The sequence below is a fragment of the Phacochoerus africanus genome, chromosome 15 (assembly GCF_016906955.1).
Source record: "Phacochoerus africanus isolate WHEZ1 chromosome 15, ROS_Pafr_v1, whole genome shotgun sequence".
Taxonomy (NCBI): domain Eukaryota; kingdom Metazoa; phylum Chordata; class Mammalia; order Artiodactyla; family Suidae; genus Phacochoerus; species Phacochoerus africanus.
This window is the reverse complement of record NC_062558.1, coordinates 40,629,164-40,643,948: the sequence shown is the minus strand read 5'-3', so window position 1 is coordinate 40,643,948 and position 14,785 is coordinate 40,629,164. Positions and strand designations below refer to the sequence as shown.

The following is a 14,785-nucleotide window of genomic DNA, read 5'->3' as shown; positions in this document are numbered from 1 at the left end:
TTGAGGGTTCAATCCCTGGCCTCGCTCAGTGGGTTAAGGATCCAGCATTGCTGTCAGCTGTGGTGTCAGTCGCAGGCAAGGCTCAGATCTGCTGTGGCTGTGGTGTAGGCTAGCAGCTGTAGCTCCAATTGGACCCCTAGCCTGGGAACCTCCGTATGCCACAGGCGCAACCCTAAAAAGCAAAAAAAAATTAAAAAATAAAAGCAGCCTCCTAGCACCACAAATGTCCAGAGGCTCAATTTCACCTTCCTCTTAAGAGTATCCATACTCACTTGGCTTGTAAAAAGAGTTCCTTATTAAAAGGCTTATGCCCCCACTTGTTCCTTTTTCCCCAGCTGCCATGTCCATTGCCTTCAAAGTGACCTGCTTGACCACGGGGTTCAAAAGTGAAATTCAACAAGTGGTTCAGGTTGATCTTCTTCGGACCAGAGAACTGGGCAGGGCTAAACTCTGCCCGTTGAGCCTCTGCTACCTAGAGAGAATGAGAATGAATCAGAGTATTTTAGATTAGGATGACAGAAAGCAGAAACCAGCGCAACCCTCCTTCTACATGACTTAAAATATTAACTAAATACAACATAGGCTTATATTAAGTAAACAATCTTCCTAGGAGGGAGTAATGCAAAAGTCTGCCTAAGACCTAGATGGGAGTAGAAAAGGGGAAAAGTCTTTTTTTGATTGTGTCTTTTTAGGGCCACATCCATAGCATATGGAGGTTCCCAGGCTAGGGATCTAATTGGAGCTGTAGCCACCGGCCTACGCCAGAGCCACAGCAATGGTGGATCCAAGCCATGTATGTGACCTATACCAGAGCTCACGGCAACACCAGATCCTTAATCCACTAAGCCAGGCCAGGGATCAAACCTGCAACCTCATGGTTCCTAGTCGGATTCATTTCCACTAGGCCATGACAGGAACTCTTTTTGTGGGGGGGCAGAGGGGAGAGTCCTTAGCACACAATTACTTAAACTATTTAGTCTTCCCTAAGTGGGAATTAACCATTAAATGACAAAACCAAGCATGAACTCCTCTAGCTATCTTGAAGCACAAAGATTTACTTACTGGATTAATCTTTCCACAGTCCCATAAGACTCCTACACCTTCACTCTTGTTAGCTACTTGCTCTCTGGTTTGTTTCTTTTTTTTTTTTTTTTTTTTTGTCATTTCTTGGGCCGCTCCAGCGGCATATGGAGGTTCCCAGGCTAGGGGTCTAATCGGAGCTGTAGCCGCCAGCCTACACCAGGGCCACAGCAATGCGGGATCCGAGCCGCGTCTGCAACCTACACCACAGCTCACGGCAACACCGGATCGTTAACCCACTGAACAAGGGCAGGGATCGAACCTGCAACCTCATGGTTCCTAGTTGGATTCGTTAACCACTGCACCACAACGGGAACTCCCCTCTGGTTTGTTTCTGACAAACATGAGTGTGTGGAACTATACTCTGGAGGCGGCGTGCAGGCAGCTGCTAACTGCCATAGGCTTCAGGATCCTGCCAAAGATCTCCTGTCTAAGACACACACTGCTATTCATTGTTAATTAAAACTGACAGAATTAGAACATGTGGGCAGACTAGCTCTGTGTCCAGAAATAAACCCAACTGGCACATTCAGAAACAGTTTGACGAGTGGCAAGAAACCACATGAGAAATATCTCTGAATGCAAAGATGAAATCTTTATCATTTTGGGGCTTTTTCGGACCTCCTGACATTCCCAAATTAAAGTGGTAGAGGTACCTGCTGATTGAACCTACATCCTCATGGATACTAGTCAGGTTTGTTACTGCTGAGCCACAACAGGAACAGGCATATTATCAGAGAAAGTAATGCTGCGATAAACACACTTTGGATAGATCTTTGTGCACAAATATTTGAGCACCTACAATTTTTTAAAGACGTACAGTAGGAATTATTGACTCAAAGGAAATGAAAATTTAAGGCTTTTGCTGCTTATTTCTAAGTCAAATTTAGAAATTAATATACAGCACTTGCACATACATGATGAAGACTCCAAAGAGGAGTTCCCACCATAACGCAGTGGGTTAAGAATCCGACTGCAGGGCGTTCCCGTGTGGCTCAGAGGAAATGAACCTTACTAGTATCCATGAGGATGCAGGTTCAATCTCTGGCCCTGCTCAGTGGGATAAGGATCTGGCCTTGCCATGAGCTGTGGTGTAGGTCACAGACGTAGCTTGGATCTTGTTGCTGTGGCATAAGCCAGCAGCTATAGCTCGAATTCGATCCCTAGCCTGGGAACTTCCATATGATGCCCTTGTGGCCCTTAAAAAAAAAAAGTCCGACTGCAGCAACTCAGGTCACTGGAGAGGTGCAGGTTCGATCCTTGGCTCAGCACCATGAGTTAAAAGTTCCAGCATTGCCACAGTTGAAGTTCAGATTCAATTCCTGGCCCAGGGACTTTCACATGCTGAAGGTGCAGCCATAAAATTCAAAAAAGTGGGGGAATGTTGAGTTCCCATCGTGGCGCAGTGGTTAATGAACCTGACTAGGAACCATGAGGTCACAGGTTCAATCCGTGGCCTTGCTCAGTGGGTTAAGAATCCGGCATTGCCATGAGCTGTGGTGAAGGTCGCAGACGTGGCTCGGACCCCGAATTGCTGTGGCTCTAATGTAGGCCAGCAGCTATAGCTCCGATTGGACCCCTAGCGTTGGGAACCTCCATATGCTGGGGGACTGGCCCTAGAAAAGGCAAAAAGACAAAAAAAGGGGGGGGGGCGGGGTAGTTCCTGTTGTGGTTTGGTGGGCTAAGGAACCAACATAGTCTCCATGAGGATTTGGGTTTGATCCCTAGCCTCCCTCAGTGGGTTAAGGATATGGCGTTGCCCCAAGCTGTGGCTGTGGCATACCTCAAAGATGTGGCCCGGATCTGGTATTGCTGTGGCTGTAGCATAGGCCCCAGCTGGGACACTGTTTGATGCCTGGTCCAGGGACTTCCATATGCCACAGATGTGGCCCTTTTAAAAAAAAAAAGAATACAACCAAAGACACCTTCTCTTACAGAGACAGCTAATATACCCTCTGAGATATTTTATGCATACAGAATCAGGGTATATGATCTTTATGATTAAACACATACCACAGAGTTAGACAACTTCCTTTTATCTTAACAACAAATCTTGGGAGACAACACCTCTCCCTCATTATTTATATAAGTTACCACCGAAGTCCAAGACTTCTAGGTCATCCCTTTTTTCCCACCCCCTTGACTCTCATCCCCATTTGGCTCTGCCTCTTCTAATCAATCTTCTATCCCAATGTCCCAAACTTAGATAAGAACTTGTGTTTACTCAACAAAATCCCCACATTCTCACTGTTCTAACCTCACCTTTTTATCCTAACTGGTCCATTGCCTCTGATAGTGCCCATCATAATTCCTGATTACACTTTCGACATGTTCACCTTTCAGTTCCTTGATCTCAGCTTGCCTTCCACCATACCTCTGCCACCCATTCCCATGGGTATACCATTCAGAGCTGTGCTGTCCCATAAAGCAGTCACTATTATCTAGATATGGCTACTGAACACTTAAAATGTGGCCAGTGCACAATGAAATAGAATTTTAACTATACTGGGTTAGATACATTATTTCATCATTTTTATTATTATTTTTGTTTTTCTCTGTTTTTATACCCGCACCCATGGCATATAGAAGTTTCTGGGCCAGGGACTGAATCCAAGCTGCAGCTGGGACCTGAGCCACAACTGCAGCAATGCTGGATCCTTTATCCCACTGCTCAGGGCTGGGGCTTGAACCCGTACCTCTGCAGTGACTCGAGCTGCTGCAGTCAGATTCTTTTTTTTTTTTTTTGTCTTTTTGCTATTTCTTGGGCCGCTCCCGCGGCATATGGAGGTTCCCAGGCTAGGGGTCCAATCGGAGCTGTAGTCTCCGGCCTACACCAGAGCCACAGCAACGTGGGATCCGAGCCGAGTCTGCAACCTATACCACAGCTCACAGCAACGCCGGATTGTTAACCCACTGAGCAAGGGCAGGGACCGAACCCGCAACCTCATGGTTCCTAGTCAGATTCGTTAACCACTGAGCCACGACGGGAACTCCTGCAGTCAGATTCTTAACCCACTGCACCATAGCAGGAATTCCTGTTTTTTACTTACTTCAGCAACTAGAAAACTTCAAGATACATGTGTGCCTCGGCATTTCTACTGGATGGTACTACTCTGCAGTCTAGACCATGGTGGTAAGAACTGCACCTCTTCCACCACCTTAATTCTTTGCACCCTACTGGCAACTCACTCCTTTCCCAGGCTGTTCTGATGATTTCTGATTCCAACAACTTTTCACCCCCACTGAGGTCTCCGAACCAGTGATGCAACCCCATCCCTAAATTTTCTTTCCTTATTTGGCTCTATCCTGTGGTCCACTGACCCCTTCTCTTTGATGGTTGTACCCACCTGGCAAAACTTTCTCCTGATTAATCCACTCTTCCTATTCCAGGCCAGCATCAGAGCAGTTAAATATGGCTAAAGAATACAACCATGCCATACCAACTAGTCTCACTAAAGTAGACCCTTGTGCTGCCCAGCAGTCACACTACAATCCTATTGCACTTCTGTGCTCCATTAATTCCCCCAGGCACCCAGACAACTCCTGCAGTCCTCAGGCTTTGGTTTCAAACCTCCTCTCTTAGCTCACCTTTTTTATTTCACTGAGACAATGCCTATTCCCTACTACCCATGGTCTGCCTCCCTCATGTACTATGGATTATCTGGGGAAGCTTCTAAGCCAACTACTTGTGCACTAGATCCCAACTTCTCAAGAACGTAAGGACACTTCTAGCAATTCTCCCCCTTTCCTCTAGATCACGTTGTCCATCTCACGAAAATGATCCCATTAGAAGAGATATTCTGCAATTTCTATAACCTTAAAAATCTCTCTTGACCTTATTCCCCTCAAGCTACTGCCTCACCTCTCTGCTCCCCTGTAAGAACAAAACCACTAGAAAGTAATGATCCAAACTTGCTGTTTCTCCTTCCCATTCTAAATATATGTTGATCAGGTTTCCATCCTCACCATTCCATCAAAGCTGCTTGAGGCCAACAACCTAATCTACCTTCACATTTCCAAATCTAACGGTCAACGTTCCATCCTAATCTTAGTCTATCAGCAGCACAGAACAAAAATGATCACTTTCTCCAAATGGCTCTCAGTTTTCTTCCTCCCTTTTTGTTGATTCCTTACCACTCTGATGCTGGGCTCAGTCCTTGTATATATTCCCTTATGGAAACACTCCCTCCTTAATCATCTCACTTAGTTCCGAAGCTGCAAATACCAGGTATAAATGGACAGCTCTTCAGCCTGGGTCTCCTCCTTGAACTTCAGACTCAGTTAACAACCTACCTACACTCAGAGATGGAATTGGCATCTCAATGCAAATATAACACTTCCAAATGACGTTCTTTAACACCCTCCTCCCCTCCCCATCCTCAAATCCTACACTCCTCTTGAAATCCTCCCCATTTCAGCAAATAGTACCTGAGCTGAACTCCTGCATTAGTCATTCATTTCTCCACTGAGACCCCCATACTGAACTATTTTAAAATTCTGCTGGCTCTACCTTCAAGTATCTCCCCAAATTTGATCACTTCTCATCATTATCACTTGCTTCAACCATCTCTCACCAGGAATATCTCAACAACCTATGTAATATCCCTGCTTCCACTCTCCTCTTTAAAACTCCAAGTCAGGTAGTTCCTGTTGTGGCACAGTGGAAACAAATCCAACTAGGAACCATGAGGTTGCAGGTTCGATCCTGGCCTCGCTCAGTGGGTTAAGGATCTGGCATTGCTGTGTGTGTAGGTCACAGACATGGCTCAGATCTGGTGTTGCTATGGCATAGGCCGGCAGCAACAGTTCCCATTAGACCCCTAGCCTGGGAACCTCCACGTGCCACGGGTGCGGCCCTAAAAAGACAAAAGACAAAAAAATAATAATAATAATACAAAATAAAATAAATAAAATAAAACTCCAAGTCAGATTGCATTACTTCTCTTCTTAAGCCCCTGAATAGCTTCCCATCTCTCTGAACAAAAACCAAAGTCCTTCAAGGCCCTGTGTGAACTGATTCCTTTCCTTAATCTTTGGTTTCAACTCCTACTTCTCCTCCACCCAAAGTAACCTATTTGCTTTACCTCAAACACAGCAAAAACATTATCATCTCTGGTCCCTTGTAATTCCCTCTAACACACTCTTCCTCAAAATTGTATATATGCTTCCTTGCTTCATTGAGGACTTTCAGAATCCTCAGAGGAGCTTTTAGAGAAGCTTTCCCTAGCCACCGTCTAAAACTGTACTCTTTGTTATTTTCTATTCCTTTACCTCTACTTGTTTAAAATTTAATAAGTACTTACCATTATATTTATAACATAACAATTTATCTCCAAAACTAGAATATAAGCTCCACCTAATGTTATATTCCTAACATTGGTATTTAGTGCATAGTAGGTGAGGAATAAATTTCTGGTGAGTGAATGAATTCTTTCATCAGTCCATCCATTAAATCTTATTCTACACTGGTTACATAGCATGGAACATACAAATTATTTATTTATTTAATCAACCCCTTGACAGCATGTTGGCTGTTTCCTAAATTGTGCAACTACAAACAATGCTGTAGTGAACTCCCTTGTACATAAGTCTTCATGCACTTACAGAAGGATATCCAAGAAACGTCTAAAATCAGAGTACCAGAGACTAAAGATATAGCATTTTACATTTTGCTAGTTACTACAGGGCAAATATCATTAATTAATGTCGTTTTACTACCTAAATACTCCAAAGGGTATCTATAAGTCAAGAAAGACAATAAAGCCATGAGCTGTGGTTTAGGTCGCAAACGAGGCCTGGCTCCCGAGTTGCTGTAGTATAGGTCAGCAGCTGTAGCACCGATTTGACTCCTAGCCTGGAAATTTCCATATGACACAGATGTAACCCTAAACATACAAAAGACCAAAAAAAAAAAAAAGGATGACAATAAAAGGACTATACAAATTAAGGTACCCCAGGGGAGTTTCCGTGGTGAAGTGGGAACAAATCCGACTAGGAACCATGAGGCTGCGGGTTCAATCCTTGGCCTCACTCAATAGGTTAAAGGATCCGGCATTGCCATGAGCTATGGTGTAGGTCACAGGCGTGGCCTGGATCTGGCATTGCTGTGGCTGTGGTGTAGGCCAACAACTGTAGCTCCGATTAGACCCCTAGCCTGGGAACCTCCATATACTTTGGGTATAGACCCAAAAAGCAAAAAACAAACAAATTAAGGTATCCCAAATTTGCTGTAATTTCTCACAATCCATGATTATAATGCCTTCCTCCTCCAAAGAAATTCTCATAATCTTCAAGGGAAGAAAGGATGCAAAGTTCCAAACCTGGTTAATCCTCAACTACTCGAGACTGCTTTGGTATTTATCCTTCCACTTCTCCCTGCCCGCTCCCCAACTATTCAACTACTGATGAACTGGGGCAGGGGTAGAAAGGAAGGGAATCAGACCTCATGTTTCTTAGGTTCCAGAAAGGACATTCTAAAATTCCTTACCTCATCTCGTCTTCCACCATTAAAAGAAGAGCTAAAGGGTTTGCTGCTACCGCCGCCCCTTTGAGGAGGCAACTTGTTAAAAGTTTTGCTTTTCTGTGAATTGGAGCGACGGGACTGGGTGATAAAATTTTCATTTTTGGGGTAGGAAGGTTCACGTTTGCGATTATAACGCTTGGATCCACTTGAGTTCTTTCCATCTAAAAGCAAGAAATGTGAAAAACTTGGTTAAGAAATAATACATATACTTGGCCAATTGCTCTCCACTTCCCACCACAACTGTATTTAAACAAGGATAAGTGGGTCCTTTCATGACTTCTAAGAAATCTAGGATGGGGAGTTCCCGTCGTGGCGCAATGGTTAACAAATCCGACTAGGAACCATGAGGTCGCAGGTTCGGTCCCTGGCCTCCCTCAGTGGGTTAACGATCCGGCGTTGCTCTGAGCTGTGGTGTAGGTTGCAGACGCGGCTCGGATCCCACGTTGCTGTGGCTCTGGCGTAGGCCGGTGGCTACAGCTCCGATTCAACCCCTAGCCTGGGAACCTCCATATGCCGTGGGAGCGGCCCAAGAAATAGCAACAACAACAACAAAAGACAAAAAAAAAAAAAAAAGAACATTATGTTCAATTTTGGAATCCAAAACAATAAATCTGCCAGTGCCCACAAAATGCCAATCTAGAAGTGTTTCATTTCCTTTTACTTTCCATTTAATACACTCATCAGACATTTTCCATAAAATGACAAGTATATAAAATATACTGTCATCCAGCTATTACTCCATGAGCATTTTCATGCAGCCTTAGGCTTCAAAAGCATGATTAACGGCTATATTGTTATCTACCATACACTTACAGCATAACATAGCCAATTTATTGTACATTTAGGTGGTTTCTGATTTTTTGTTAATTTAATATAATAGTATTGGAAGCCTCATTATACAGATGCTTGTGTATATAATTATCCCAAATTCCCAAAGTGGGATTTGCAGATCAAGTATGATCATAAAGCTTTTTACACATCCTCAAGTTGCTTTCCAGAACCATTATACCAATTTATTTATACTCTAACAACACTATAAGAGAGAATGTCTAGTTTGGTATATTCTTCATAAAACTGAGTTGAATAAACTGTTAAACTGAAGGATCAAAAGAATGTTTTAAATGTTAATTTCTCTGACAACTAATAAACATTTTTTCCCAGTCTGATCATTTGTATTTTGTGTAAAGAGTTTGTATTCTTTGCCCCATTTTTTCCACTGGGGTACTGAATTGCATAGATTATTTTGTCCCAAACTGAACAAAGAACCCCTGACCAGACACGTTAAATATGTACCACAGCTTACCAGCTTTAAAAGGGGGGGAGGGGAAAGGGGGGGGCAAAATAAAACCTATCTGAGAATCTGAGAACTATATGAAGTAAATAACTAAAGGTGAAAAGTCCCCAAATTAGTTTTCGGACCAAAAAACCGTAATTTTATCTTTCTTTTCCCTTCTTTCATCCTATCTTGCCTTATTTCATCATAGAAATCTGACTAGTATTCCTGCCAGTTCCAAGCTATTAGTTATGTGAGATGGCAGTACTGTAAGGAGAGAACAGATGATCAAAGAAACATTGCCAGGCTAGGGTCCACTCTTATTAGTTACCTTTAAATCCCAGTTAGGTAAAATGACCAGAGTTTAACCTGAAGTTAGAATTTAAAAACTAGATGGGGAGTTCCCGTCGTGGCGCAGTGGTTAACGAATCCGACTAGGAACCATGAGGTTGCGGGTTCGGTCCCTGGCCTTGCTCAGTGGGTTAAGGATCCGGCCTTGCCGTGAGCTGTGGTGTAGGTTGCAAACGCGGCTCGGATCCTGCGTTGCTGTGGCTCTGGCGTAGGCTGGGGGCTACAGCTCCGATTTGACCCCTAGCCTGGGAACCTCCATATGCCGCGGGAGCGGCCCAAAGAAATAGCAGAAAAAAAAAAAAAACCTAGATGGAGTTCCTGTCGTGGCTCAGTAGTTAACGAATCCAACTAGGAACCATGAGGCTGGGGGTTCAATCCCTGGCCTTGTTCAGTGGGTTAAGGATCCGGTGCTGCCCTGAGCTGTGGCGCAGGTAGCAGAATCGGCTCGGATCTGGAGTTGCTCTGGCGTAGGCCAGCAGCTGTAGCTCCGATTTGATCCCTAGCCTGGGAACATCCATATGCCTCAGATGCAGCCCTTTAAAAAATTAATTAATTAATTTAATTAAAATTTAAAAAAAGAAAGTGAAACTTCAGATCTCATACAAATTTTGCCCAGTCGTCAACCTGTGGAATTAGTTTATGATAAGATTTTAAATAAATAGAAAATTCAGAGGGATATAGAACCCCAGATAACTTTATCATGAAAACAAGTAAGATTTTATGAAGAGGATAGGCATATATGGAGAATACTCGCTCAAAATCAACACCCAGGACTTTTTCAGATGATCCTTCATTTGACCCTGTTGTTTCCAGGACCTAAGAGATTTAGACTGCATAGATTTAGGTAAAACCAAATTTGACACTTTAAGGGTTCAAGAAAGCAAACTGGCAGGCAGCTTACATTTCTTCACTTATTACCACACTGGCAAGGAAACAGTTTCATAATGCTTACAGAACTGCTGACAGCGAACTGCTCATTTCTAAAACATTACAATAACTGAGCACATAAGACTCCATTATTTTAGTTGCTAAAATCAACTCCCTCATCTTGTCTTCCATTTATCTATGGGCATTAAGTCAGACAGCTCAAGTGAGAAGCTGGCTCTTATCTCTAGACACAGGCAACAGGCAACTAAAGATTGAAGGTACAGTCAGGCTGGGTTGCAGAGATAAAACTCAGAGTGCTGTTTTTGAGATGTCTTATAGGCATCTTGCCAGAATATACATGTGAATAACTTGGGGGTAAAATTTATCCTCCTTTCTCTGACAGGAGAGAGCAATGAGGTGACATGCTTTAGATTTTGGAAAACAGACAAAAAAGTCAAACTAAGGTCCCAGAGAAACATATTCTCTGTTGAAAGTTTTAAATTTCAAAGTGGTTATTCTCAATCCTGACTATACAAGAGAATCATTTGCAGAGACTTTTTTTTTTGCTTTTTAGGGCCACATCTGTGGCATTTGGAGGTTCCCAGGCTAGGGGTCGAATCAGTGCTGTAGCTGCCGGCCAATGATGGATCTGAGATGAGTCTACAACCTACACCACAGCTCACAGCAATGCTGGATCCTTAACCTGTTGAGTGAGGCCAGGGATTGAACCTGCGTCCTCATGGATACTAGTCAGATTCGTAAACTGCTGAGCCACAACGGGAACTCCACGCAGAGACTTTTAAACCTACAAATGCCAGGGCCCAACTCAGACCTAAAGAATCAGAAAGAATTGCTAGGGAAGAGACCAATAATATCCCTAATTTTTTTTCTTTCTTTTTTTAAATGATTTTTATTTTTTTCCATTATAGCTGGTTTACAGTGTTCTGTCAATTTTCTACTGTACAGCAAAGTGACCCAGTCGCATTACACATATGCATTCCTTTTTCTCACATTATCATGCTCCATCGCATGTGACTAGATATAGTTCCCAGTGATAGAGCAGGATTTCATTGCTTATTCATCTATTTTTTTAAGAAAAGTTTCTCGGGAGATTGTGATGGACAGCCAGAGCTGGGAATAACTGGCCAAGAACTACTGTCAAGACACATTCCAAAATGGACCATTAGTTAAACAGCTCAAATCCAGAACTTAGGATCCCAATAAGACTTAAAAACTTAATCCAGTGTGTCTCAGCTATTCCGCATTTCCCTAAGAGAAAGCTCTCCACCAAGTAACAGTAAGCCTATCTCAGTTACTTTCCCCATTACCAAGTAACAAGCCATACATTTTTCAGTTAAAAAATTGCATCATAACATTTCTAGATGTGGTTGTAACAAGTGGCACAGCCCAGAGGTCAGAATACCAGCCAGGAAATTTCTGCTGCTGATTCATGCTGTAGTCACAAGCAAGTTGCTTACCCATCGTCCAGAGTGGTTGACAAGCACCTCCAGAGGGACAACATATGGCCTTACTACAGAATCAACTGACAACAAACTGAATCCAGCTGATATTAGTAATTCTGAATGAAGGGATGAGTGAGGTGGTGCATGTGCAAATTACCTGCTTGCTAAGTGAATCTACACAAAGTGTACTTAAGAATATTGCCTAGGACTTCTTAGGAATTCACTTGGACAAATCACTCTAACTAAGCCTTGGTTTTCTTGTCAGTAAAACAAAGCTAATCCTCTCTCTTCCCTCCTCATGGGGTCATGAGAATTAAGAGAAAATGTGTAAAATGCCTATCATGGTGGCTGGCATATAGTTGCTACTATTACTTGAAAGCCTATTATTAATAAATCTAAAATTCCCATCAAGAGCACTTCCTAGACTTCCAACAAAGCCACAGAAACCAAGGACTTAAGCCATTAGGCCTGGAAATTCTTGTAACTTCCCTAAATGATTTTTTTTTCTGCTTTTTTTTTAGGGCAGCACCTGTAGCATATGGAGTTTCCCAGGCTAGGGGTTGAATTGGAGCTACTACAGCTGCCAGCCTACATGACAGCCACATCAGATCTGAGCTGTGTCTGGTGACCTACACCACAGCTCACAGCAACACCGGATCCTTAACAACCCACTAAGCAAAGCCAGGGATCGAACCCGAAACCTCATGGTTCCTAGTCAGATTAGTTTCCGCTTTGCCTCGATAGGAACTCCTTCCTTAAATTATTTTATTGAAGGCTTCAAGACACCTCAATTTTCAAAGCTATCAAAACCTCCAGGGCCACTTACAGCTCAGAGGCTTTCTTCAAGACAGATTACCACTAGTAACCTGGCTTCTGGTACCGGAATAAGAGGAACAATGTCAGAACAGTGCTTCATACCACCAACCTCAAAATAACTGCTTCATAATACCTGACCTTCCTTTAACCTCCGTGGCAGTACCATCCCACCCCCCTGCCCAGAAGGATGGGGCAAGAGCCTGGTTCCGGGCCAGGGTCCATTGTTTGCCCATAAACTGCCTGACCTCTCACCTCTTTTTACTTTCTCTGCTTTCTAAACAACTTTCCCCAAACTCCTACCCACCCGTCTCCTTAGGGTTACATTCCTGGGATATTCACTATTAAAAATTCTTAGAACTGCATTTTAGCCTACTGGAACAAAGCTGTAGGAATATATCCAAGAAAAGGTCTATCATGTGAATGTTTGAAGCAATTAGCCAAAGCAAAGAAACTGTGGTATGCCAATCTGGCCGGAAAGATCAAGTAAATCCCAGTAGCCAAATTTACTTATTTCCTGTGTGCATCAAGGGCAAACTTAAGCCAGCCACAGGAACAAAGACTCAAGTATGTTAACTATGTAACTGGAAGCAAATGACCATTTGCGACATGCATGGATTAGACTAGAGACCAAAGTTTTTTTTCTCACCTGAGGTAAGGAAAGGAGAGCAGAAAAGGGAATTAAACAGTTTAAAATTGAAAAACTTGGAGTTCCCTTCGTGGCACAGTGGAAATGAATCAGACTAGGAATCATGAGGTTGCCAGTTCGATCCATGGCCCTCCTCAGTGGGTTAAGGATCCAGCATTGCCGTGAGCTGTGGTGTAGGCCGGCAGCTACAGCTCCAATTAGACCTCTAGCCTGGGAACCTCCATATGCCAAGGGTGTGGCCCTACCAAGACAAAAAGACCAAAAAAAGAAAAAAAAAAGAAAAACTCTTATTCTTGTTACTCTGACAACAGAAAAAGAAGTTATGTCTTTTCACTTCACCTTTCCTGTTCTTTCAACTCAGTACACTTCAACTCAAGAGGGTCAACAATTTCCAGCTGAATCAAGTGTGAAGTCAGTTTTTGAAATCCTACAGAAATCTTTTTATAGAATTCTGCTGAATTTGAATTTACTCTTTTGTTGGAGTGACCATCTAGAAGTAGAAATCACTGTATAAGAGGTCCTGAATATCTGCTGTGGTAACAATGGTCTTAGCTATAGTGTTCTCAAGGCAGAGATGCTACCCTTCAGTTCAACCTTAAAAATTAGCCAATATCTGCAGTTGCAGCAACACCAGATCCTTTAACCTTCTGCACCAGGCCTGGGATGGAACCCATGCCTCCACAGCTACCTGAGCCACTGCAGTCGGATTCTTAACCCACTGTGCCACAGCAACAACTCCTGCTAAGCCATTTTTTATCTGTATTTATTCTGTCTTTGAACTTGTTCCTAAATGCAAACAGGGGATTATGGTTGATGAACTCTATTTAGCTACAGACTTATCCTTCCTTTTTGCCAAGAGATCATACAAAGCACTAGTCAGAAAAGTAGACAATAGCAATGGCAATATGGCCAAGCTTTCTTAACAAACCCATTAAATAAAAACTAATGCTACCAAAGGACATCTTGTGTATTTCATAAAATCCAGCAAAAAAGTCCTTTATATGAGTTTTCATTTCCTTCCTCAGAAGCTTTCAATTAAGAATGTATATATAAGAGTTCCCATCGTGGTGCAGTGGTTAACGAATCGGACTAGGAACCATGAGGTTGCGGGTTTGATCCCTGCCCTTGATCAGTGGGTTAATGATCCGGCATTGCCGTGAGCTGTGGTGTAGGTTGCAGACGCGGCTCGGATCCAGCGTTGCTGTGGCTCTGGCGTAGGCTGGCAGCTACAGCTCCAATCAGACCCCTAGCCTGGGAACCTCCATATGCCGTGGGAGTGGCCCAAGAAATGGCAAAAAGACCAAAAAAAAAAGAATGTATATATATATATATATATATATATATATATATATATACACACATATATACAACTGATTCACTTTGCTGTAGACCTGAAACTAATGCAACATTGTAAGTCAACTATACGCCAACAAAATGTTTTATTTATTTTTATTTATTTTATTTTTATCTTTTTTTTTCTGGGCCTCACCCTCAGCATATTGAAGTTCCCAGGCTAGGGGTCAAATCGGAGTTGCAGCTGCCAGCCACAGCAATGCCAAATGTTTAACCCACTGAGCAAGGCCAGGGATTGGACCCACATCCTCGTGGATTCTACTTGGATTCTTAACCAGCTGACCCATAACAGGAACTCCAAAAAAAAAAAAAAAATTTTTTTTTAGGGCCACACACGCAGCTCATGGAGGTTCCCAGGCTAGGGGTGGAAATTAGAGCTGCAGCTGCTAGCCTACGCCACAGCCACAGCCACG

General features: G+C 43.0%; 1 protein-coding gene across 1 annotated transcript in view; it reads right to left on the bottom strand.

Moving 5' to 3' along the window:
- RNF10 (ring finger protein 10) overlaps window positions 1-14,785 on the bottom strand; it is a 40,112-nt gene that overhangs the window by 21,710 nt on the left and 3,617 nt on the right. The window contains exons 2-3 of the mRNA XM_047762752.1: window positions 7,568-7,764; window positions 273-472 (exon numbers count right to left, since the gene is read on the bottom strand). Coding sequence (XP_047618708.1) covers window positions 273-472; window positions 7,568-7,764 — 397 coding nt within the window. The remainder of the gene's footprint in view (window positions 1-272; window positions 473-7,567; window positions 7,765-14,785) is intronic.